Raw genomic sequence first — 27,653 nt, 5'->3', positions numbered from 1 at the left:
AACTTGCTGATATCTTGGAATACATCACTGCCCTTTGTTTGCCTCAAAATGCACACAAGTAATGTTTTTAGTAAAGCATGTTTGTTAAATCTAGTTATATTTCCTAATAAACGGCCTAGTCCTAGTTTAAGCAAATCCCTGTCCGGGAAACCACCCCATAGTGTTACAGCTCAAAAGATATTAAATTCACTTACAACAAAGGGCACTGATGTATTTTAAGATATTATGTCAGTGCAAGATGTTGTCAGTTTGGACAGCTCACATGTATTTTAGTCTGAGACTAGTCTAATCCCTGTCCAGGAAACCGCCCCCTAAAGTGGACATTTTTAAATCTCAATGGACTAAACATAGGAGCGGTTTCCCAGACAGAGCTTGTCCTGGTCCCAGGCTAAAATGCATGTTTGAGCTTCCTTAATTTAAAAACACTTTCTAATGACATATCTTAACATGTATCAGTGCCATATTTTATTGTTGTTTATTGTTAAAAGCTATCTTCAATAGCTGTCACCAAAGTGAGAAGCTAGTCTTCCTGGGGTCCACAAAATAAATAAATCACATACAATAATAATCTAACAGCAGTAAAACATTGTAGACACCATTATAACCATCATCAGAAATGATGTTTTGTCTTGGGATGTTTTTTGTTAAGGTATGTTTGTAAAATCTACTTAAGTCATGGTTTAACCCAAACCTTGTCATTTCTATCTCAGTAGAGCTACATTTTATTGTAACAGAAATGGTGCTAAAAAGTGATTTTGTATATTAATAGTTGCAGTAAGCAGTACTTTCATTCTAATTCCAAGCATAGCCCTCGTTTTAAATAAGAACGCATTGTAGTAAATGATCCAACAGGGGGCGATGATATCATGACCAAAACAGCTCCCACTTACTGGGCTGGAGGGCGTATTACTTCTTATCTAAATTTTATTTTTGCCACACAGCATGCTTTAGTGATCGTAATTGTAATGACCTGAATTACTGCTAATTGTTATTGAGCAATTCCAGGAAAACGAATAGCAGTAAAAATATAATGCCCAGTCCCTGTTCCCTAACTAGTGGAACCTTATTCAGCCAATAACAGCTCACTTTATGACAAGTTTTGATACAGAAATATACACTACTGTGCAAAAGTCTTAGGCCACCATCACCAGACTTGTTGTTTTGGAAGTTTTAATGTCCATCCATATTTATTTTTCAATCTATTTTATTAAACAGAAAATACAGGAAATATGTACCAAAAAAAAATTAGGACTAAATGTCTTCTTTAGGCATCGTCAGTGTTTAATGTGACCTCTCTTGGCACTTAACACATCTTGAGTGTTTTTGAGCAGAATGAAGTAAAAAGACTAATTTCTTTAAAATTAGAAATTGAGATTTAATTTTATTTAGGTTTAAAAAGATCCTGCAGTTTCCTAATATTGCTCAAGTGGAATTACATTTTTATTTACATTTTTATACAGTTTTTAATACTATATACACATTTCCTGTATTTTCTGGAAGTATTCTATTAAAGAGACTGAGAAACAATTATGATCACTATAACATTGCCAAAACAACAAATCTAATTCTGACATGGTGGCCTAAGACTTTTGCACAGTACTAGTACATACTAAAGATTAACCGTTCTATTAGTTTTACTGATTATGTACTGCAAATAAACGCCTTTTGGATCTGCAAAAATCAGTTGCCATATTTTCTGCATATTCATTGTATTTGCTTCAAGCATTTAATTGTTATATGTTCAAATGATGCTGTTATTTTACATGTCATTTGGTTTGTGTTGTATGTATGTAAAAAAATTATATTATTTGAAGTTTAAGTGCACTTTTTTGATCAGTTTGAATGTATTTTTATGTTTTAATTTTAATTGACTTCATATTAATAATTGGAAAATATTTCTATGGATCTTTGTTAGAATTCTGCTACAAAACTATATATATATATTTATATTTATATATATATATATATATATATATATATATATATATATATATTTATATTTATATATTTATTTATATATTTATATATTTATATATTTGTATTTATATATTTGTATTTATATATATTTGTATTTATATATATATATATATATATATATATATATATATATTTGTATTTATATATATATTTGTATTTATATATATATATTTATATATATATTTATATTTATATTTATATATTTATATATATATATATATATATATATATATATTTATATATTTATTTTATATATATATATATATATATATATATATATATATATTTATATTTATATTTATATTTATATTTATATTTATATATATATATATATATATATATATATATATATATATATATATATATATATATATATATATATATTAGGGCTGTCAAAATTAACGCGTTAATAACGCCTTAACGCAAATTCAATTTAACGCCACTAATTTTATTAACGGAGATTAACGCAACGCGCAATTTCTGTTTGACCCTTGGTCCAGCCCATAGTTAAATGAACAGAGACGCAGACAAATGTGACTCTTTCTAAATGAGTAAAAGGTTTTCATAGAAATAAGAACATTAAGCAAATCGTCTACCAAATCCAATGCTCTAAATGCTCGTTGGACATCTGATATGATCTTTATTTATACGTCTGAGAGGTGTAACGTTACCGTCCCCCTAATGCTTAATCTAATACAAAGATGCGTCTCAATTCATTTTGGTTTCGCTTTTATGCATGACTTAGAAAATAGACTGCAGGACTTGCTTGATGTTAAAATAGTCATTAAGAGAGATAAAGTTCGGTACCTGGTTAATGTTAAAGAGTTATTAAGAGCGACAAGACTCAAAAGCGATCCCCTCAGGCTGAGTCTGACTGACTGACATCTGAAGCGCGTGCACACAGACGCGCGAGTGCGCGACACGGATATATATAGACATCTACACAAAATTACAGTTTTACAAATATCTGTTTTGATAAGAATTCACGCAGGTAGGATTTATAATCTGTTATGTCTTAAGTAAATGTTTGGTTAACTGCTGGGTAAAACTATCTGATGTGTAACATTATATTAGATCAGATTTTAAGCAGTCTGTCTCAATGCCAATCAAACAAAAGGAAAAAAAGTTGAACATACATTGATGATGTTTTTGCTTTGTGTGTGCTAAATCTATTAGTTTTACCAGTGATTTTAAGGTATTGATGTGGTAATATAATGTATGGATGTGGTAATTTGACTCTTTCAACTTCAAACACGTGTAGTTCTGTCATATTTTGTTATATTTCAACAAATCATGCATTGTCCTATGTTTTAATAGAGAATGTCAAAATATGAACAACAATTTTTTTAAAATTTGCTAATTCCGACTCAACTTGCCAGCACAGGTCACAAATGATGCAGCAGCAAACAAAAATGGAGAAAGAAAAATCTTCTTAAAGGAAAATTCGTATACAAAACAATGGCTGGTGATTCTGTTAAAAATGTAAACAGGCTGTTGTTAACATACATTTGCATAAAGCATCTATATATGTATATATGATTAGAATATTAAAAACCTGAAAAGTGTTAAATTAGGGTAAATTTAGAATGGATAAAAATGTGCGATTAATTTGCGATTAATCGCAGTTAACTCATGAAATCATGCGATTAATCTAGATTAATTTTTTTAATCTATTGACAGCCCTAATATATATATATATATATATATATATATATATATATATATATATATATATATTTATATTTATATATTTATATATATATTTATATATATTTAAATTTAAATTTATATATATTTATATATATTTATATTTATATATTTATATATTTATATATATATATATTTATATATATATTTATATATATATATTTATATATAGTTTTTTCACCTCAGTTATTATTATCCGAAAACTCAACTATTGAAGCAACCTGTACAATACATTAACTATAGCAGCACATTACATTGACAAATTTTGTTATTAATATTGACTAGATGTTGACCGATAGGCTATATTGGTTTTACTGATTGATCAGTGCCAGTAGTTGCCTTTTGGATTGGTTATCTTTTGAAACTGTTGTCTGCAAAAATCAATATGTATTCATTGTATTTTTGTTATTCTTGTAACAAAGTTTTTTTGTTTTATAATATACATTTTTTTTTAAGGAATTTATTAATTAATCAGCCTATTATCGTAGAAATCTACTACTTAAGCAAGCAACCTCTGATATACATTAACATACTTTAACTATAAAAATCCTGGGTTATTTTTAACCCCATGGTTGCGTCAAAAGTTACAAACCCAACTGTTAAATTAACCCAGAAAATATCAATTTTTGACCCAACCATGGGTTGAAACCATAGATTAACGGTTGAAACAAACCATGTCAAGTCTAAAAAACATGAATATTTTTTGCATCGTAAAAAGGACGTAACACCAGACGTCCTTCTACATTGCTTGTTATTTTCCTCACACATAGACCTGCACTCCCATTTCATCACAGTATCTCCATATACATATCAATGAGATTTTCATATCAAACAAAATCATCCACAAGCTGACATTGTGTAGCTGAAAATACCCACAAGCCTTTGTGTTTGATGATTTCACAATGCACTGTTTGAAGTGCGCAGTTTGTAGTGTGGTCCGCAGAGCTGCTGCGTCTGTAGGGATGAATGGACGGCTTCATCACCCTTTGATAGCATTAGCCATTAGCTCAGGCTTTGATTAGGACAATGACATTAGCCTCCTACATCTACACTGTCACAGATATGAGTGTGTGGGTGCGTGAGAGACCTTCACCACAGAAGCACAAGCGAGGTGTCTTAAGTCGAATGATGCCCCTTATTATCACATACATGAAGGCAAGACATTAAAAGTACAATAATTAGGACGATGATGATTGTATCTGTTAATAGCACACGAGAACAATGAAGAAATGCATGTGTTAATTTATGCTTGTGCTGTTAATTCCTCTTCAGGGGGTATAAATTCGAGGGCGTGGTGGACATCTTGCAGCCTCCACATCTTCACGGTGCATAGGAATGAAATGATCTCTCGTTTTTGATCAATCAGTTCGTCTTCACTCCCTTATTTGATATCTCCACCCCTTCTTTCTTTCACTTTCTCGCCCTATTGATGGATTTGCGGTGTAGTTAAAACACATGCAAATGAGACAGCTGGCATCACACAAACCATGTGACCTGTCAAGGTGGGGGTGGGTTCAAAGACAGGCTGCAGCAGGGAACCCTACACACACATACATAATGTACACACACCCTCCTTCACTGGCTCCTAGGAATAATCCCTTCACCCTTTTATCCTTTTTGCCTTCATTTTCTTTCAGTTAAACTGAACAAATAATGAATGGAAATTCGATAACGACTCCTCATTTTTATTTAAGTTGTCATCTCCAAAACATATTAGGACATGCGTGATGCTACACACATGCAGAAGAACAGACACACGTTCATACATGCACATGTGCAAACACGTTCAGCTCGTCCGCTGTGTGCATATGTGAGAGTTTGACAGCAGGTATCCAGCAGTAGGTGTGATACAGAATGGATGCCAGCTTAAACACCACACACACATTCCAGCAGACGCCATGGCCTTGTGAATGCCGCATTTTGCTAGGGGTCTCTCTCTCTCACATTTAGTGCCTTATTAGTGTAAATGTGTGTGCATGCTTAGAGTAGACAAGGAGCCAAAAACTCCTTTTGTCATTTAAGGGCACATGAATTCATCAGCCGTAGATCATGCTGGTACCTTTTTTGAAAAAATGTTTGGTCCATATTGACCATAGATATACACTCACCTAAAGGATTATTAGGAACACCATACTAATACTGTGTTTGACCCCCTTTCGCCTTCAGAACTGCCTTAATTCTACGTGGCATTGATTCAACAAGGTGCTGAAAGCATTCTTTAGAAATATTTGCCCATATTGATAGGATAGCATCTTGCAGTTGATGGAGATTTGTGGGATGCACATCAAGAGCACGAAGCTCCCGTTCCACCACATCCCAAAGATGCTCTATTGGGTTGGTTTGGTGACTGTGGGGGCCATTTTAGTGCAATGAACTCATTGTCATGTTCAAGAAACCAATTTGAAATGATTCGAGCTTTGTGACATGGTGCATTATCCTGCTGAAAGTAGCCATCAGAGGATGGGTACATGGTGGTCATAAAGACATGGACATGGTCAGAAACAATGCTCAGGTAGGCCGTGGCATTTAAACGATGCCCAATTGGCACTAAGGGGCCTAAAGTGTGCCAAGAAAACATCCCCAACAACATTACACCACCACTACCAGCCTGCACAGTGTTAACAAGGCATGATGGATCCATGTTCTCATGTTTTCGCCAAATTCTGACTCTACCATCTGAATGTCTCAACAGAAATCGAGACTCATCAGACCAGGCAACATTTTTCCAGTCTTCAACTGTCCAATTTTGGTGAGCTCGTGCAAATTGTAGCCACTTTATCCTATTTGTAGTGAAGCTCAAGTGGTACCTGGTGGGGTCTTCTGCTTTTGTAGCTCATCCGCCTCAAGGTTGTGCGTGTTGTGGCTTCACAAATGCTTTGCTGCATACCTCGGTTGTAACGAGTGGTTATTTCAGTCAAAGTTGCTCTTCTATCAGCTTGAATCAGTCGGCTCATTCTCCTCTGACCTCTAACATCAACAAGGCATTTTCGCCCACAGGACTGCCGCATACTGGATGTTTTTTTTTCCTTTTCACGCCATTCTTTGTAAACCCTAGAAATGGTTGTGCGTGAAAATCCCAGTAACTGAGCAGATTGTGAAATACTCAGACACCATCGTCTGGCACCAACAACAATGTCACCCTTAACAGTAAACTCTGATTACGCATGAGTATCTGGAAAACACGTCTTTTTTATCATAAACTCTTTAGACACGTCTGCAGGTACTTATTTTGACAAAACATGTGATGCACCTAGGTTCACTCGACGCGCCGAACACATATTTTGAAATGACAAACCACACACATGACGGGCTACATAGATGGTGTGACAAACTTCGCATCGTGCGCCCTCGAAAAGTCACCGGCCATCATTGGTGTACACCAAAGTGTTTTTTTACAAGGGCCGATGTATTTTTTTAATTATCTGGAATGGAGGTGAGGCACTGAAAGTTTATTCAGTCAGGCACTCAGTGTTTTCAATCAGATGCAGAGAGTTGAATAATGTGACACTGGTTTATACATTTTTTTAAATAAGATTTTAACATAATTTAAAAGCTGAATAAATATAAAAAGCTTTATATTGATGTGTGGTTTGTTAGGATAGGACAAATTTGGCCATGATACATCTATTTCTGGAATCTGAGGGGGCAAAAAATCTTAAATATTTAGAAAATTGCCTAAATCTAATGGAAATTTGTTTAAATTGTAGCAACACATTACTACTAATAAATTAATTTTTTATATATTTAAGGTATAGGAAATGTATAAAATATCTTTATGGAACATGATCTATACTATATCCTAATGATTTTTGGCCAGAATCTATCATTTTAACCATACAATGTATTGTTGGCTATTGTTACAAATATACCCATGCTACTTATGGCTGGTTTTGTGGTCCAGGGTCACAAATGTTTAACTCTGCGCTTGTCAATGTCTGTCTGGCTGTCACCACTGAGTAGTTGGACAAATATTAACCAACCGGTGCATCATACAATGACTAGTAAACAAAGCAAAGAATCAATCCAACCAAAGCCTCCGCTGACAAAAATGCTGCTAAGTGCCCACAGTAAGCACTGTTTTAATTCTTCCAGCCTAAAATATGGACAAACCAACACTGGGTTAAATTAACATATTTGGCCCATCCATGGGTTGAAACAATCCAGTATAGTTCAATTTAAACCCATTGCTTGGGTTTGTCTATTTGACCCAACCATGAGCTGAAACAATCCAGCGAGTGTAAAAATAGTCATACACATTGTCATATACACATTTCAAGATTATTCAAATGAACCACTGCATTGGTTGCGGAAAAACTGACTTTCATTTACAAAAGAATGTTCAATAAAAATCACCATTATTGTGAATGCATTTAAAATTTGTCTTTATGGATTTAAGGATAAGAGACTTGGATTTATTCTTTTGATTCAATGAGTTGACAATTTACTAGTTGGCAGCTCTCTGAATTGAATGAGTGACATTTCTTTTATTTAACTAATGAAAGAAACCGATAAAATCTTCAAATCAAACACACGTTCTTCCTGAACATACAATAATGATAAAGCCATCGTCCCTTATGCACCGTGAGGTTTGGGACAATATCGACTGCTCCTAATTAAAAAGACGATGCTCATTTATTGACATTTTTTGCTTTGTAGATAGATTTGCTTTCTCATGAAATCAGAGTAAAAGAAAAACAAAGCATAAAACTTCACATTGTGTTTCAGGTTCATCAGTTAATTAATGGTATTCAGATTTTATACAGAGAAGCAAAACACATGATGTTCATATCAAATCACCTGCATACATGTACAAAATACAATAAAATTATTTAACTTAGTAAGTGGCATATCTGAAAACATAGCAGGAATACAACAGAAATACAATAAATCCATGAAAATAGCTCAGCGCCCTAAGAGAAAGGCTGTTGGTTTGGTTGAAAGGTTCTGACAAATTCAATTAAATATATTAATTAAAATATGTATATACAGACACTAAAGGGCGGTTTCCCGGACAGGGCTTATCCTAGTCCCAGACTGTAAAAAAATTCTGTAGAAATTGCAGCTGGGCTGCCGGTAATTCACCGTAGATCCACATTCATGTCATCCACCGGCAAGAGCCCGTTCAAAGCCAAATGAACATTAAACATTCACAAGTCTTTGTCTTTACAGAGTAAAACTAAAAAAACAGCATTAAGCAAAACATTCTGGGAAACAAAATCTGAAGCAAAAACAGAAAAAGGTTGATGATGATTTCTGGTTCCCAGAATGCTTTGCATGAGGCTGTTATTGTATAGTTTTATTCTGTAAAGACAAAGACCTGTCAATATTCAAAATGTATCCAACTTTGAACAAACTCCTGCCAGCAAACAACACAAATCCAAATCCACGGCAAATTACCGGCAACCCAGCTGCAATAACATTGTAATTTCTACGGAAATTTTTTACAGTGTGCCTGTTTGAGCTGCCTTAATTTACAAACACCTTGTAACAACATATCTTAACACACATTGACATGGTTTTCATGTGATTTTACAGTGGATATGTACATTTGCAGTATATTTCTGTAATTTTAACTGTATTTAAAAAAAACATGGAAAATCTGTAAAATAAAACGGTACCATTCTGTTAAATGTTTATTCACTGTAAAAAAATTCTGTAAAAAACCCTTTAAAATTCCGGCAGCTGGGGTACCGGAAAAATACTGTAAAATAACAGGCACAATAAATTACAGAAATTTTCCGTAATATAACAATACATTTTTTTTCTGTAATTTTACATATCAGTGTTTTGTCTCGAGATGTACACCAGTAATGTTTTTTGTAAAGTTTGTTACTTAAATATCCTAATATAATAAAGGTCTAGTCCTGGATTAATCTAAACCCTGACTGGGTTTAGATTATTCTCTATATGTGTTTTGCAGATAAATCTGAATGATTTAATTATGTTGTGGTGGATTTCAAAATGCAGGACTTTTCTTAAGAAGCAGGTGTGTTAAAGGTCCGTGCAACAGGATTTCGGCTACCTGCACAGAGAAAAGAGCTATGTATTGATCCAATCTTTTTGATTGATCTCTATATTATTCATTAAATTAAAATGTATGTAATACATTTGTGTTAAATATTGCACTCACCTCTGGGTCCAAAATCTCTCATGTAGCAGTTAGTGCAGTATGGCTTCTCATCGTGCTACACAGAGATATTAAAAGACGTGAGAATCTGAATTTAAGCCCTGTTCTACTTAACATCATCAAGACAGGCATCATTCTGCATGTTAGCATTTTATTATTTCAATGCGTGTTAACCAGTGGACATTTGATAACATTTTTGTGTATGTACCTCTGCATGCTGGCCAGCTGTAAGCTGTCTTTTACACCTGTGACACTTCAAACACAACGGGTGATAATCTCGTCCTAATGACCTCTTCTTCTCACCTGCATGGATGAAAGGTAAAAAGTCATCAACCAAGTATGAGGACTGAGGCTGGACTTAAGGTATGAGAGTCAAGTGGGTTAAAATGTTTGGGGTTTGTGTTTATAAGCTAGTAAAAGATAACTCGTGTCATAGTTTAATTTGGGATTTGTACCTTTTGCATATCGTTAGCATGATGTAATAATACCAACCCAGTCTCACGGAGTTGCTTATAAATAGCACGAAGTGTAAAAATCGAGCAATACATATGCCAAATTCCACTTTGGTGTGCATATCATACGCCAGTCCTTCCCATTCACTTAAACAGTGCATCTTTTTTTGTTGTTTTATTTATTGGATTCTCAATTTTTTTGCTATTTTTCTTACCATTTTCGCTTGGGTTTAGGGTTAGAACAACTTTTTGTTATATAAAAATGACATCCTAACCCAAACCCCAACTCTAACTCCAACTCCAACGACCATGGCTTAAATATGGACAAAAACATGGAGAAACCTGTATATATAATAACCTCATTAAGCAAATCTAAAATCTAACTCTAAACCCAAGCAAAAATGGTTTAAAAAACAGAAAAAATTGAGAAACCAATAAATAAAACGACAAAAAAAGATGCACCGTTTAAGTGAATAGGAAGGACTGGCTTATCATATGCACGCCAAAGTGGAATTTGGCGTATGTATTGCACGATTTTTACACTTCGTGCTATTTATACGCATCTACAGGAGACTGGGTAGAAATTAATACACACTTACACATCAAAGGTAATGTAAAATCATGAATCGGATTGGATTATTGGTGCTCTTTAACACTGTTTAAGTTGGATTCCTTATGCTAAACATAAGCAAAGTGTCAAAGCACATGTGACTGAGTATTTCTGTGCCGAATACACTTCGCCAGGGTTCATTCAAGTTTCTGAAAGTTTTTTTTTCGAACGTGAGAGATTCATACGTAACAATCTTGCTTTATTTCTTTTATGGGTAAATTCAGTGCAGGAAGTACAGTGGAAGTCCTTATATAGGCACATTACCTAGTATAGCGCATGCACACACCAACCAAGAGCTGACACGAAATCAACGTCACCAAAAAAGTTTTGTTTGTGAGGGAAGTTTAGCTTCCCAATAAACCCAGCATTTTGGAAACGCATATAGTAAGTGCACATAATGTTATATAGCATCGAAGTTGTGCGTGTGTGTTTGCTTAGAGCTGGAATTTGTTGAAATGGGGCGGTCCCAACTGAGTCATGAGTCGAAGGCGGTAAGTAAAACTGCATCAAATGTCTGTGTTTTGTTGGCAATCATCACGTAAGTGCACATAATGCAAACAACACAAACATGTAGTTAATCATAAGTTGTCTAGAGATAGTGGGATAATGTTTTGTGTGTGAAGCTTGCTGGTGACTCGCTTCACCCGCGGTACGCCTCCAGGGGCTCAGGTTTACCAGTACAGCTGATCTGTCTTTTATAAATCTGATAAAACTAAAGACTCTTCGGAGATATGAAGGATGCAATACTACTCTATAGGTACTCAAGATAAACATGAGATAGCAGAAACACTGTGTGTTATGTGACCTTTAAAAGAATATATCAGGTTAAAGACAGTGTAAGTTTTATCAACAAAATCTAAAATGTACTGTTGACAGGACAAAAAAAGTGTTGAGATATTATCAGTACAGACTTGGAAAACCAGATTCCACAACTTTCATCTTATTCTGGTCTCCATCTTGGATTTGATTCCCATTCCCAGATTACTTTCATATCACCCATTGCTCGACTTGATTTTGCCAAGTAAGAAATATTCCTGGAATAACATCTTTTTGCAGAAAAATATATTTTTTTCAAAATCAGATTTATATGATATGTGAATAACAGTGTAAGCACATAACCAAGGTTGTAAGTCTACTCTTCAAATCTGATTGGTTTGAAAAATTTTGTCCCAGGGCCAACAATAATGTTGATCCAGGAACATCTCTCAATTGGCAAAGTAAGGAAAGCCACTTTCATGTCGGTTCAGGCCCTCCTACAGAAAGCCCGACCTTAACTGGAAATGAAAGCAGTAGGTTGAACTAGGATCAGAGTGAAAACGAATCTTGGGTCTGCTTTCCTCATCCTGGCAACACGAAAAACTGGCCTCCATTCCAACTCAATAGCTGGGAAAGCTTTTTCTCCCTGGTCTCGATGTTGAAAGCTGACTGGCACCTACAAAGCTTTTCTAGCAGGGTTTGGCTTCATTAACTGCTCTTTCTTCAAATGTCCGCGGCTTTTTGCATCGCTTTCTGCCAATTTAAAACAGGCAGGCCTCTCTCTCTGTCTATTCCACTTCCTGCCACAAGCAGGCACTTCCTGTACTCGCGTGAGTTGTGTTAAAAGGCGCCGATGGCGGTTGGCAATGTTCAGGCTGACAACCTCTACACAAGCACGTACTGACATGGAACTACATACATACATAGTAACACAACTTGGCTTTTGGCTTTAGGTTGCATCTTTTACTTAAAATGAAAGACGCTAAGGCTTGATCTGCATTGATCTTAATATATGCTCTTTTGACAACATAATGCTCTACAGTTGCTAAAATCGTCATTGTGATCATATAACTACACATGGGAAGATACAACTACTATTGTAGCTACGCAATCTACACAGTATGTATTTTGCAGAAATATTTTTTGAGTCTGGTCTTACAATAATGATGCATCACACAAGCATTAAAACCAACCATACAGCATCATACAGGTACATAGAGTGTTTTATGTTACAATGACTAGATAAGCCCAATAACAATGTATCCCTTCAACCCCAAATGGCACTCACCAAAATAAACAGGCTTCCCACATATAGGACAGAAGCTCACCATTGTTGAATCGGATGGCTATTGGATTTTGATGCGCGAGATGTTTGAGAGAAGATGCAGGAACTGCGTGTCGTGAACGTCTCGTATGTGACAGTCTCTGAGCACAACAGCAAAGGATGTGGCAAGAGATGCATTGGGGACAGGAAGCAAAACATGATTTCAAAAGAAAATACTCTCATAATGTCACATGAAAGTGAGGAGGAAAATGCTGGTGAGATGCTGTGAGCGACCAGACATGACAAATACGTCATTGCATATAAGGTTAGCTGAAGTCATTTTTAGCTGAAGTTTGGAGGAGACTTCACACTCCTGCTGCGGTCAGTCGCTGCGGTTAGAAATCAAAGATGATGTTGAGGGCTATGTGAGGTTACGATACTTGTCTGAGTCTGTTATGAAATAAAAGGAGGTGGGTTTGTTTGCCGTTCCTGAATAAAAGAAACAGACTGGAGAGAGAGAGAGATTGAGACAGACAGAGAAGCACAGATGTCAACCTCTCAGGTTTCACAGGTTGTCATGGTCGCCGCTTCTCAGCCGGCCAATCTGTTCGCTCATCCTTTTTCGGCAACAGATTAAAAAGCTCCAGTGTGGGAGTACCGGGAGTTTAGGAGAAACCCAAAACTGCTGCCGTACCCACACACACACACACACACACACACATGCAGGCAGGGTGATGACATCACTGAAAGGCGTTTGATTGGATGTGAACAGTGAGATGGAGAAGAGTTGCGTTTGTGTGTTCTGATATAAAGGATGAATAGTCCGTCTCTAGATGTTGTAATTCAGCCTCACTCCTGAGGCACTACGATGTTTTCACACACAACTCTCTCACATTGTGTGTGTGTGCTTGAAAGGGAAAGCACATACATTTCATTTGAATACCAAGGATGAGCTTTGTTATGGTCTGCATGTGAAATTCCTGCATGTGATTACTTCTTTATAAAGAACTTTTCAGAAAAGCAACAACATACATTCTGTCCTTATAAAGGTCTTTATGGTAACAAATACTATGCTTTTGGGCAACTCAGATATATTAGGTTCATAAAGGCTGATTTATGTAAATATAAACACAATTAAGATAGTAAATTCGTGGACAGATAAAACTGAAGTGTGTAATTTCTGTGGTTTTCTGGGTATCACCAGATCACAAGGTATATGAAGGAAGTAGAAGTAAAAGCAGATTTTACTTTGAAATACACTATTAAAAATAATGGTTCCTGAAACTTTCACAAAACCTTTCTGTTGCACAATATAATAACTGGGTGTTTCTCAGATTAAAGGCCAAATTGGGTTGCTGCAATTTTGAAAATTAAAATTCCAAATTTGACTAATTGGTATACATCAAATTATCAATCCTTAAAGGCGCTCTAAGCGAATTGAACCGTTTTAGACCATAAAACATTTTTTGTTACATACCGGAAACATCTCCTCACTATCTGCTTGCGGCCTGTCCGCTGATCAAACTGTAAAAAAACGCAACCTCTGTAGACAGCCCAGGCTTCACATACGGCAATATCAACAAGTGGCCAAACCTAGCATCACATAACAAAACAAAGTATTCCAGCCAATAAACGACAAAAAGGATTTGGGGGTGGGGGTTGGACGCGTTCATGAAAGCACGGAAGGGAGGGGGAGGGGGAGGAGTTAGCTACGCTCCGTCTGTTTGAAAACACTTTCAAACGTCAACAATAACTAACGTCTCGCAGATTCGCTTAGAGAGCCTTTAAGTCAGGAGCAACGTTATGAGCTTGGTTGAGACCATACATTTTTTTGCCATTTTTTTAACTATGTCAAGTAAATGTGTTTTTACCATCACATCATCGAATATATGTAAAAAAAAAAACTTAAATGATAAATCAGTGCTTTTAAAACATTTTGTTGTTTCACATGTAATCTAATGTAATTTGAACTTAATGAGATTTTTACTTGCAAGATGAATTATAGTCATTTAAGTTACGTATCTAAATGTCTGATTTATCAATCTACCTTGGAATCTAAGCTTATTTTAAGTGAATGCCATCAAAACTTTTTAATACATTGTCAGAATTGTATAATTGTAGGATGCTTTTGTTATTTTATTGGAGAAATATGTATTGTGCTAGTAATGACTGTGCTGGTAATGACATTTTTGTCAAAAAACTAGCCCTGCTAGCTAAGATGATGACTAAGCAAGTGCAGCTAGCTTTCTACATGTAATGTACACCATTTTAACTATTAAAGTGATAAAAATATTTCAAAAAATTTTAAAAATACAGAAATACAACACATATGGTAATGACGCATAATAAGTGTACATGCCCAACACAAAGAATAAAGAGTAGATTTACTTACTTTTCTGGACATCAAGGCATCAGTCTTGCAGCTCGAAATCCATGTGCTCCACTATGTCATTAGGTTACCATTGCTACCAAATAAACTTTTGGTTAAAAACAGTGGGAAAGTCCCTTTATGCAGAGCGTGTTGGTAATGACAGCTAAACAATGGGACAGGTAGAAATTACGCAAAATAAAGTACAAAATGCATATATATGCTTAATTTGTGCATGTAGTTTATTAGTTCAAGTAACATTTACCGTAATTCATATGCATATATTTTTTATTAATTTGTGATAAATAATGTTTGAGATATGTCACGACGTGTGAAAACTCTGGTGAAGGAAAACACCAAAACGCATATATTTTTTATTAATTTGTGATAAATAATGTTTGAGATATGGCACGACATGTAAAAACTCTGGTGAAGGAAAACACCAAAACGCCGATATTGTACCACATACAACAACACCAATAAAATGTGATAAAATTTTTAGTAAGAGCAGCCATAAAAAGTAGGCTTGTTTTTGTTTATACTAATTAATGGTGCTCAGATTTTTTAGATTTGATTAGTTTTTAATAAAATTACACCCTGGGGACATTAATAGGCCCAAATTCTGGGAAATACCCAACTATGAAAAGATAAGATAGAAATAAAAGGAATAGTTCACCCAAAAATGAAAACTATGTCATTTACGCACCCTCATGTTGTTCTAAACCTGTATTAGTTTCTTTATTGTGTTAAATACAAATTAATATATTTTGATAAATGATGGTAAACACACAGCTGACAGTACCCATTGACTTTATTTGTTTTATTATTGAAGTCAATGGGTACCGTCAACTGTGTGATTACCTTTCAATGAATTATTCTTTGGGGAACCAAAAATGGTTCTTCTATGGCATTGCTGAGAATGGGTTTCATGAACATCTGACTTGAAATACACAATAAGAAAACATTTATGTGTTATAATCTGGAATGTATTACAATTATTTTAGTCTTTTTCTTTTTTCTTCACGTCATTCCAGCATCTATGGCTATATTCAACTTGTATCACGAAATGATGTACCTATAGTCACGTAATTTGTGAGTCATTTCCGTGACACTGACACGTTTTCCCACTTTTTTGCGTGAACATGTCACGTATTTCTGTTTACATGTCACTGTCATGTATTTGTTACTCAACTGTTTTGTCCTATTTTCAAACCATTGACGCTTCGGTTTAGTGTTAGATTTGGTGTTTGCGTTAAGATGTTACTTTAAGTATTGGTTTATACCTTTTTTCATGATTTATTTTTTATATTTTATGATTTTAAACCATTGTCGCCTGGCATTAGGGTTAGAGTTGGGTTTGGCTAAGGATGTTATTTTATGTACATCTAACCCTAAACCGAAGCGACAATGGTAAGAAAATAGGACAAAACAGTTGAGTAACAAATACGTGACAGTGACACGTAAACAAAAATACGTGACATGTTCACGCAAAAAGGTGGAAAAACGTGTCAGTGTCATGGAAAAGACTCACAAAATTACGTGACTATACACTGTAAAACAGTTAACTTAACTCAAACCATTTAAGTAAACCGGTTGAATTAGACCATTTAAGTTTTAAAACACATAAATTTAAGTACTGTAAACTTGAGTCATGTGCAATTATGCAATTATATTTAAGTAGTGTGAACTTAAATAAAAGTGCATAACTGCATATGACCTCAATTTGTTTACGTTCACAGTACTCAAATGTATGTGTTTTAAAACTAATGCAACCGGTTTACTTAAATGGTTTGAGTTGAGTTGAGTTAGGTTTTACAGTGTAGGTACGTAATTTCGTGATACTGGGTTGCAACCCATGGCAAGAACTGGTGAATTCATACACAAGTTGATCCACACAAGTTAATACATATACTGGTTGGGGGAGGGGCAACTGGTATCTTCAATTCACCTAACTTGCATGTTTCCTGTGGAAGGAAACCGGAGTACCCGAAGTAAACCCACGCTGACACCGGTAGATCATGCAAACTCTACACAGAAAGGCCACCTTGCCGGAGCTTGAACCGGGGACCTTCTTGCTGTGAGGTTACAGGACCCACTGAGCCACTGTGCCGCCCATTTGAGTGTTTTCATAGCTATTATTCTATACATCAATGAAATGGCATTGTTTTTTTATCATCCACATATGACAGGTAAATGTGTCATTAATGGTAGTAAGGCATGTGACTCTCTTTCCAGCATTTGGTCCAAATGTTGCTCAACAGTCTTGCTGATGCCACATAACTTCATTCAATGGAGGGTTGAAAAAAACATTTCCCATCAACCCTAACTGGGAACTTCACCAAACAGCAGAGTCAGAGCCATGACCACATGGCCGCTTGTTCACACACACACGCACGCATGCACGCACACACACACACACACACACACGGTTAGAGGAAGGGAGGGCATCTCTTTCTGTGCTTTATTCGTGCTGGTTTGGGTCTGAAACACTAGCCTATATTTTCCTCTTTCTGGCTGCTCAGTCTGTTGAATGGATGTGTGTAAGAGCTCGAGATTACGTCGGTTCAGCATTTGTGGGGCTTCAGGTTTAGGTACATAACAGTGCATAAGAAGGAGTTCTTACAGTTCTTATTTTAAATAGCCATACAAGCCTACTATCGAAAAGAAAACAGTAATTCAGATTTGTTTTCCAAAATATAGCGTTTGCTATCTGTAGAAAACATGTTCTCTTACTCAGTCTCAAACACACGTATACAGACCAGTGATCTCTATATGACTGGATGGCTGATGGAATCTAAACCAGCAGCAGGTGGTGATGCTACTAAGCAGCCAAACTGGTATGTGTCTATCCACCAGAGTTAGTCAGCCAATACTTTGACCTAAAATGACCTAGTGTGCTGAATGTCAAGAAAACTAAATTAGTTTTAAGGACATATGTCTGTAAGTAATTGTCACCATGCACATTTTATTCATTGTCAATTTGCAATGGATAAGCTATATAGAAATGACCATGGTGGATTACACACTGCAGTAATAGACATTTTAATATGTATGTAATAATGCAGGAAATAGTTCATATACCACTGTATTGACTAGGACAAATAGCTAATTATTTGGATTCTTAGAATTTATTTAAATATGTGACCAAGTCATTTTTTTGTGGTTTACTGTAATAATGTAAAGAATGACCTTGATATCTTCAATACTGAATGAGTAAGGTAATGGCGAAGATTGAAATCAATGTGAAATATTGCACTCTTCATTCATAAATGGATAAATGTGCATTCAGAAGGAACACTTTGACATTTGGATTAACATATTTTAAGGCCTTGTCTGTGAACTGCTTTGATGTTCACTATAGTGATAAAGATGAACATAATTCACAATGTAGATAAATAACTAAACACAGTACATGTGAAGTTGCACTGTAAAGCAGCATATAAACGTGGTCAGTGAATGGTTTTCATTAGATACAATCTATCTTGAAGACGTACGTGGGCACACCAATTTGGTGGTACAGCGGCTTCAATGTTATGACATTATGAGCTGTCCAGTGCTGTATTACTGTGGGTTTACACCAGACACGAGTACAACGATTTGCGCGATACAATACATACATACAAAGTCAATGCAATCGCTGATATGGGCGTCGCGTTTGCAATGGAAAAAGAACAAGCGATATTCGCCTCAAACGCAATTTCGCCCAAGTTGAAAATATCTAACTCGAGCATCATTGGCATGACACGAAGTTAAATCCCGCGAGTAATCTAGAGCGAGTAACTGTGGGTTCACACCAAATGCGAGTTCAACGTTTTGCTCGAGTAGATTACATACAAAGTCAATGCCAAGACGTGATCAGACTCATCCTGGCGTGGGGCGATACGAATGACGCGATATGGGCGAAGCGTTTGCAGTGAAAACACATATTCCAACCTGATCTCATGAATTTCCGTGTCATAGTCACGGAATTTTGTGCTCATTTTTCCGTGGCATTCTCACGGATCTCCGCATTTTTCCGTGGCCCTGCTACGGACTGTCTTTTTCCGTGGCATTCTCACGGATTGGTTACTCAACTGTTTTGTCCTATTTTCTTACCATTTTCGCTTCGGTTTAGGGTTAGATTTACATGAAATGACACCCCTACCCAAACCCAACTCTAACCCCAACGCCAGGCAACAATTGTTTAAAGTTTAGAAAATATAAAAGAATAAATCAGAAAAAATAGTATAAACCAATATTTAAAGTGACATACTAACGCAAACACCAAATCTAACCCTAAAACGAAGCGAAAATGGTCTGAAAATAGGGAAAAGCAGCTGAGCAACCAATCCGTGAGAACGCCACGGAAAAAGACAGTCCGTAGCAGGGCCACGGAAAAATGCGGAGATCCGTGAGAATGCCACGGAAAAATGAGCACAAAATTCCGTGACTATCCCACGGAACTTTGTGAGATCATGTTGCAACCGCTATTCACCTCAAACGCGTCTTCTTCCAAATTGAAAATATTCAACTCGAGCGAAAAATACGCATGACACGAAGTTAAATCTCGCAAGTAATCTAGAGCGAGTAACGCAATGCCCTGCGTTTGGTGTGTACGTAGCATAACGCGATGCCCCGCGTTTGGTGTGTACGTAGCATTATAGATAATGTTACAGATAACATGCTACATTAAAATTTAAAAAAACATTTGTTTTGAAAATGAAGTTGCAATGTTTTGAGCATTTTCCCATAATAGACCTTGAACTTGATTGTAATAATATTTCCATAAATGTTATGTATGTGAATATTATATATAACATGTTTTAAAAAATTACTACTTTAACCGTGTGATCTGATGACTTTAGTCTTAGAAATTACACATTAAATAATAAATTACACATTTATCATAATTTGTATTATCTCTATGTCACTATGATGTCACAGACAGACAGACAGACAGACAGGTAGGTTTGGTACAGTGTAGAGCAGGGGTAGGCAAACGTCAGCCCTGGAGTGCCGACGTCCTGCGGATTTTGGCTCCAACCCTGATAAAACCTTGCCTACCTGTAGTTTTCGGGTTACTCTTTAGACCGTGATAAGCTATTTCAGGTGTGCTTGATTAGAGCTGGAGCTAAACTTGGCAGGACATCGGCACTCCAGGACCAGCGTTGCCTACCCCTGGTGTAGAGTGTTATTATTAAAGATACATTAGGTAAGAAATAATTGACTCTGGACCAGGGCTGTGGCTAATGGGGTGAAATTTTGGAATATGCGGCAGGCAGGTCCATGTGGCCCCCCAAAATTTTGTTATTTTTAAAAGGTAAGAAGCCTAGCATTAGACAATCAAGGGGACCAGAATTTCATCACTCTTAAAAATAATAGTGTTATAAAGGGTTCTTTACAGCGATTCCATTTAAGCACCATTATTGGTTCTCCAAAGAACCTTTCAGTCAAAGGTATTAAAAATAATCAAATGATTAAATATTATTTTCCAAGGAGCGTGGGGCTAAATCTGTGTCTATATGTGGGGAGAACTGGCATGGTTGCTACACCCCTGCAAACAATACTGACACGCATTGCTAACATTCAATGGCTTTGGCAGAAAGCATGTTTCATTAACTATGTGTGGCATGTTAAGTTACAGAGCTGCGAGCTTTAGACAGGCTGGCACACGTGTTATGTATGTATGACTTGCTCAATAAGGCTAAATAAGCGTAAATAACTCTCAGTAGGCTTTGACATGACATCCACAGTCCAACAACAAAAAAGTGCATGATATATCCTTGCCTGATGTCTTACAAACTTGGCAAACACCCTCAATCTCTGATGTTAACAGGAAAGGCGGCACACGGGACGCCTAGACCGGCGTCCTACTGTTTTTAGCAGTTTATAAGACATCAAGGGGAGCCTCGATCTGTAGACTCATCTCTTCGAGCCAACTGGTGATGTCTAACTATATTTAAAGACAGCTTAAAGACAACACAGCTGCTTTAACAGCTTGCACATCTTGCTCATTTTTTATACACAATAAGAAAACTTACTTTAGGTTTGATAGACACATTACAGGCCCGCATATGTGATTAAACCCAGGTCTACCACAGATTAATGCTGACTACCGAGTCTTGTCTTAATCAAAAACGGCTTGCAGTGTACAGTGCAAAAATGCACAGGTTTATAAATTATAATTGCATTTAGCAGGGCGAGAACGGGAAAAACAGCCAGCCAGCCAGCCAGAAAGACGCTAAAATGTGTTGATTCTTGCCTTTGCATTCTTGGCATTTCTCCTCAATCTTTCTCTTTCTTATTCTGTCTCGTAGTTTTTTCGTCTTGGTTCTCAAGCGAAGCGGGCCAATGCCAATTCCCTCAGATTTGGTTTGGCTTAAACACAAGGAGGCCGAAGCTCTCCTCCCAACTCCCTCACTCATTTCCTGTGTTTTTTCCCTTCTTTTTTGGCTCATTCTCACCCGGTCTGCTCCCTCTCTCTTTTTTCGAGACTAGTCACACTGGTTTTAGCAGATTCCAGTATTTCCTTTGTCCTTTAAATAAATAATGCAAAGCACAGCTTCCTCTGGCTTGTGTGCTTATATGCATTTCACTGCATTAACAAGGATCTCTTGATGGATAACATTTTTAGTCTGGTCAAGGTTAAAGAAAAGTATTGGAAATTGGTGCAATGTTAAAATAACATATTCAATACCAGTACAAGTGAAACATTATTAAATGTCAATGAAGTATAAAGGAGTGTTATAAAAATCTATTTCACAAGATTTCTGTGTTCAATATTGTGGCTGATCAAAATCCGCAGCTTTAATTTTTAATTTGACTATATCAGCATTTTAATGGTCTGCTCTCACTGAATTTTAATTATCCCTGAATATTAGTGGGGAAGAAATGTACGTTTTGGCAGCCCCCTCCCATCTCTCCCTTTGTTTCTCCTCTCTCTCCTCATACAGCTGGTGTGTGCTTGGTGCCCCTCCCCCATCATTTGAACAAACCAATAAGAGGAAATATCGGCAATGCCCCCCCCCCCCCAAAAAAAACACATACACACCTCCCCACCCCCATCGTTTTTCTCTCCCCATCCCCCCATGGTTCTCTCTATCACTCCCCCATATTTCCTTTCATAGCAGCCCCTCTTGCGGCCATCCCTTGCCCAGTCTTTTTAAACTATCACTAAAGAACATGCCTCCTATATAAGTATATGTTTCCTGTGCTGTGCACGTCTTAATGTAACCAAGGAAACGCTTACTTTGGCTTAAAATGTATCTCTGGATATGAATAAGTAACATATTTTAAACATATTTTGAGGCACATATGAGGTGCGTGTGTTTGTTTGTGTGATAAGTGAGATAAAAACATGTCAAGGTGAGATGGGACTCATATACACTCAGCATCACAGCTCCTATGTTAGGCTACTCATGGGAAATGAAAAAAATAAAACACAGCTTTCTGTTAACTCCTTAAACCATTTCTTTAAACCAGAAAATATTATTAACTGTAATATATTGTTTATCCAACTTAATTCATCATTAGACATAATATTGATATTGTTTCACTCTTAACCCTATTTTACGGTGTTACTGTAACATTTCACATTATTGCTAAATACCCAATTCAGGAGTAGGCTAAGGGAAACAAATCTATTACAATGTCACTTGAAAAAAACGTAGGCTACTTTATACAGTTTCGTGAAATCTTTATTTTGCTTTGATCGATCTCCAACAAACCATTGATACTGGCCAACTGGGGGGCGTGATCGTGTTTAAATGTCCAACGAGCAACGGAGAATGGCCAAATGTTACCTAGACTCTCTCTCTCTGAAACGAAACAAATCAAATATTCGCATGAATAAAAAGCAGATATTTAAGTGAACGGTGACAGTTTACACGTGTAGTCAAGCTAAACCGACGAAGCATGTAACGTTTGTAAATTATTCAAGCGTTTCTCCTTCAGCGGCGCATCTCTCTAGTTTGCATTCCCTTCAATGCTCCACTAGACCAGAGCAATGGAAACACGATCGACTCTGAAGCATTACCTCTTAAAGTCCCTATGAAAACAAATGTAAAATTTTCTATTAAACTCTAAACTAAAGTTTAGTATGAATATGTTTGCATTAAATTTAACAAAGTTTGAAGATAAAGCATTAAAAGCAGTTTAACAATAAAACAGATCAAAGATTTTTATGAATTCAGCTTCTCATCAGATTCCAAAAAGTAAGTTAAACTTTCTTTCTTCTTTTTTTTAATGCCGGGTGGCATCAACATTAAAGGCGGGGTGGCTGATTTTTAAAAAACACTTTGGAAAAGGGAGTCGGACCGAGTACCAAAACACACTTGTAGCTAATCAGCAGTAAGGTGCATGGCTACTAACCGACATTGTTGCCTGGGTTGCATATGTGTTGGGCGGGTCTATCAAAAGAAGGTCCAGATTCTATTTGGGTAGGGGCGTGTTTTTTTTAGGTGATTTCAAATTTCAACATTGTCTTTCAGAGATCATGCACCCCGCCTTTAAGGGGCATTATCTCCATCTACTGTGTTGGAGTGTGGACCAGAGTTTACCAATTTCATAAAGAAAAAAAACACAAAATTCTCTTAATCAGCTTTGTTCTGTTAAGATAAAGAAATAAACTCTCTAATTGTGGGTTAAACTAACTGCTATTGGCTATTTTAAAAGGAGAAGGAAACACTCTATATGTCCCACCCTAACTTCCTGTTTCATTAGAAATTACGTCTACGCATCAAACAAAGCTGCTCATATTGGTGGATCTTCATATAAGTTAATTTTATGTTGCAATGTCAAAGGTGGCATCTTAAAGTGGTTTGTGGAAAAAAATGGCAACAAAAATAAACACACAATAGAAAGGAATGTGTAAAATAATAGACAAAAATACACAATGAGAACTTAAAAATGCAGGAGGGCAAGCCGGATAATAAATGGAATCTGTAATGGAAGAGCTCTGATAAAAAATAAATTCAGAATTGACAGATTTCCTCTTCAAAGTAATATAGACACTGGAGTCATTTATTGTTAAACTACAAGCAATATGTGTAATAACATCTTTGTTACCAGAGTATAAATAAAGGCTGAATAGGAATCCTAATGAAGGTGAAGTGTTTGTATCTGTCAAATTTCTTGTGATGTTACTCATTACCTAGTCGCTTTGGGTAAAAGAGTTTGCTAAATAAATAAAGTTACATTTATAAATCTTTACACAAAAAATGTAGGTTATGCAATGGCTTTGTGCTTTTTGCAAACTGTATGAAACCCATAAATCAGAAACCAGGTTTCTTCTATACTAGACACTTACTGTAGTATGAGATGTGACAGATGCACACTGATGCATAGCCTAAGAAATCTGGGCAGAAGCAGTAGACCATCTAGGTATTTTTCTCATACTCTTTGCCTTAAAAAATCATCTATCTCCATACTATATGGGAAATTAGTATGGGGAATAAGTGCATTTGAGAAATACCCGGATGGTTTACTGCTTCTGCTTTTTTCAGTATGCAGTAGATGGACACTTTTCTATATAAGGCTGTGGGACCAAAAATGTATGTACTGTCTGCTATGGGAAAGTATGGTATGGTCTGCATGCTTCTGCCATGATTTTTTTTTAGTGCATAGCAAAAGAGGGTGCAAGTACTGAGACATACTAAGTGTTCTGGAAACTTATTTTGAGTACTATTTGGGATGCAAGGATGGTTTAAGCAAACTGTGGTTTCGGATAATTTTTTTATGCTAACTTTTGTATATTACACAGGCTAGTATGAAAGTATGCGATTTTGTATATGAGGTTTACATTAACACATGTGGTGGATTGCAAATTGGAAAAAATAGCACACATGAGCACTTATTTTCCACTTTAAGCTTTATGGGAACCGTGAATGGTACAAGCGCACAGAGAGTCGCTCTGTGCTCGGCTGCTTTGGTCTGTCGTGCTGAAGCTGTGAAATCGCGCTGATGGTCTGTCACATTATTTTCTCACTGACACCGTCTGAGCGCAGGCAGGAGCACCACGCCAAAATATCGGCTCAAAAAACACTCCGTAACACACAACTCCTCGTTGCTCCGGGTGAGTGCTGCTTTTTATTTCACTGCTTTTACGTATGCGTGGTTATTTTAGCTGGTGGAGTAGAAAAGCTCGCTTTTCTTCGCCGTTTTTCCACTGATGTAAATATAATTAGGGACTTTAGAAAGCTTCAGCTCTTCTCTGCCAGCGCTTACCGATCACCACAAAAAACAGTTTATAAATATAAAAATAGATCACAACCCAGACGGATTCATCAGCGATGAGCGGCCTGGTTAGGCAATGTGGCCCTGGGGTTTTAAAGCACCAGCAGGGTTTTATTTTTGGTAGTTTTGCGAGACTGTAGGCAGATGGTGGACTAAAGCCAGCGCGACATTCACAGCTAACGCAAGCTAATACATTTACATAATTTAGCTCGAAATGTGACTTAAATCAGATAAACACTAGGTGAGTGAATGGATAAGGTTGTGATAGTGTATATAAGCTAGTTAGACGTATTAAATAAGTGGTAAAGAGTCAATATGACGCGTGTTTGTGTGTGTTTTTGTGTAGCTGTGAGCTAACGCTAGCGCTTCGCGGAAGTATCTGAACACCAGCTGCTGCTCCTTCTTATTTATTTAATATTTTATTTCATTAACGTTACGCACTTTAATAATCCTACACATCAAACACGTGCGTCGAGTGTTGTGTAGTTTTTGTATTGTATTGTATTTTATTTTATGTTTCATTTTGTACAACTTGGATTTGTGTTTTTAAGTCGCTTTAAGAGTTTTAAAACGCTTTGAATGGAAAAAAATATTGATTTTCATGTGTTATTTGTAATTACGACGCATATAGAGGAATTAAAGCTGAATACTAAATAGACAGCAGTTTTATTCAACCTTAAACGTCTTATGTAGATTAGTTTAAATGTCCGATGGCTCTTATAAGACTCAAATATATGATTTAAAAGTTTTTATATGTGGGTTTCGGTCATTTAAACGTTCTCTTAGGAAATTTTAACCATGGTTTTATTAAAGTAAAGTGAGTAAACATGTTTTTGGCGTATCATGGTTAAACTGTGGATCCTGTAGTGAGACCATGGTAAATTCGTGGTTACTAGGGGTTTTGCTACAAATAAAACCTAAAAACTATCGTCACAATAGGGTTTTATAGTCGTTAAGTCGAAGTTAATGCGTTTTAATGCCTGAATCTGTTTTCAAACAGTGTTTCCTTGCGTGTCTCTGGCGTGTGATCGGAGTGGAGGACGCGAGAGTGTGGGAATAATATACGCCGAAAGGAAATGCCAATCGCCGCTACTGGTCATTCAGCGTCTCGAGAGCCCCGCGTGTGTTCCCCGGACCCCGTCCCCAAGCGAGCTGATTTATGCGACGACGCCGGGGCTCGGCCAGCTGAATACGGGGGTCCGGAAGGGGGGCACAGCTTGGGCGGCGCTAGGTTCTCTGGAGAGCACGAGAGCTCCTCCGCGGCGTCTCTTTCCCCACCCACGTCTCCTTTCCACCACCACCACTACCATCATCCCCACCATCACCCCCATCCGACGACTATGGAGCCCCCCAGGACTCGATCGCGATCACGGTCTGGATTTTACCACGGTGGATTATCTAACGCGAACGGTAACGCCGGGAGCGGCGGTGGTGCTTTGAGTCCTGCTGGAGGAATAAACCACCACCATCACTACCACCACCATCATCATCATCAACAACAACAGCAGCAGCAGCAGCAGCATGGAGCTGCCCACGGACACGCGGAAAACCTTCGCCCCACTGGGAGCGTGCTGTCACCGGGCGGCCACAGACACGCAGGGCCCGGGTCGCACAGAAACTCCGGAGCAGGTAAGATAGTAGAATGCACCGGCGTTGTTATGGGGCATGGATGTAGTTTTAGCTTAAAAGCTGACAGTAAACAGAAGGTTTTATGTCTTGTTGATATATTAACACCTAATTGTTGAATCGTATTTTGGGTGGATTACAATTTACGCTTATGTTTGTCTGGCGCTTATGCACGTTCCCAAGGAATCGAACCCATGACCTTTATGCTTCAAATTTTAGTCTTATTTGCTTTTTAGTAGTTGACCCATTTCAGGATGAATTCACATTTTACCTTATGGATTTGGCAAACACTGTCATGTAACACCAGGATGTGTCCACCCTAACAATTGACCCAACAACTCCAAAGGTTGTCGGTTCGATTCCTAGAGTGCACACATCCTGATGAAAAAAGCGTTTTCGGTCACAGCGTAGACAACTGTTCCCTTATAATTTGGGGTGTAGGTTAATAATAGCTCTGTCTAGCGATATCGCCACGAGTACGTTTACATGCACAGAATAAGCGGATAACTATCAAAAATCTGCTCATTATAAAAATCAATAAACCGTCTATGCAG

At 36.9% G+C, this 27,653-nt stretch overlaps 2 protein-coding genes across 2 annotated transcripts in view; one reads left to right on the top strand and one right to left on the bottom strand.

The window, feature by feature from the left end:
- Positions 1-8,031: 8,031 nt before the first annotated feature.
- On the bottom strand, positions 8,032-13,234 carry LOC129445476 (cysteine-rich protein 1). Its single transcript, XM_055206684.2, has 4 exons — positions 12,918-13,234; positions 10,020-10,114; positions 9,815-9,869; positions 8,032-9,706 (listed from the first exon to the last, which is right to left on the bottom strand). Exons 1-4 carry the CDS (start codon positions 12,958-12,960, stop codon positions 9,660-9,662), a joined length of 240 nt encoding a protein of 79 aa, XP_055062659.1. The 5' UTR covers positions 12,961-13,234; the 3' UTR covers positions 8,032-9,659.
- An 11,919-nt stretch (positions 13,235-25,153) lies between these two features.
- The window catches only part of rnf38 (ring finger protein 38), a 49,174-nt gene continuing 46,674 nt past the window's right edge, over positions 25,154-27,653 (top strand). The window contains exons 1-2 of the mRNA XM_055205626.2: positions 25,154-25,312; positions 26,474-27,102. Of these exons, the coding sequence (XP_055061601.2) occupies positions 26,550-27,102 (553 nt within the window). The 5' untranslated portion in view covers positions 25,154-25,312; positions 26,474-26,549. The remainder of the gene's footprint in view (positions 25,313-26,473; positions 27,103-27,653) is intronic.

The sequence above is a fragment of the Misgurnus anguillicaudatus genome, chromosome 3 (genome assembly GCF_027580225.2).
Source record: "Misgurnus anguillicaudatus chromosome 3, ASM2758022v2, whole genome shotgun sequence".
Lineage (NCBI taxonomy): Eukaryota > Metazoa > Chordata > Actinopteri > Cypriniformes > Cobitidae > Misgurnus > Misgurnus anguillicaudatus.
The sequence above is the reverse complement of the archived record's forward strand: the minus strand, read 5'-3'. Positions and strand labels throughout refer to the sequence as shown.

What these genes read in the sequence shown, in the direction of transcription:
- LOC129445476 (XM_055206684.2), bottom strand. Translation starts at nt 12,960, where the DNA reads ATGGTGAGCTTCTGTCCTATATGTGGGAAGCCTGTTTATTTTG. An exon ending in CAGCTGGCCAGCATGCAGAG is followed by an intron (nt 9,870 to 10,019) that starts GTACATACACAA and finishes ATCTCTGTGTAG; the next exon opens with CACGATGAGAAGCCATACTG. An exon ending in GAGAGATTTTGGACCCAGAG is followed by an intron (nt 9,707 to 9,814) that starts GTGAGTGCAATA and finishes TTCTCTGTGCAG; the next exon opens with GTAGCCGAAATCCTGTTGCA.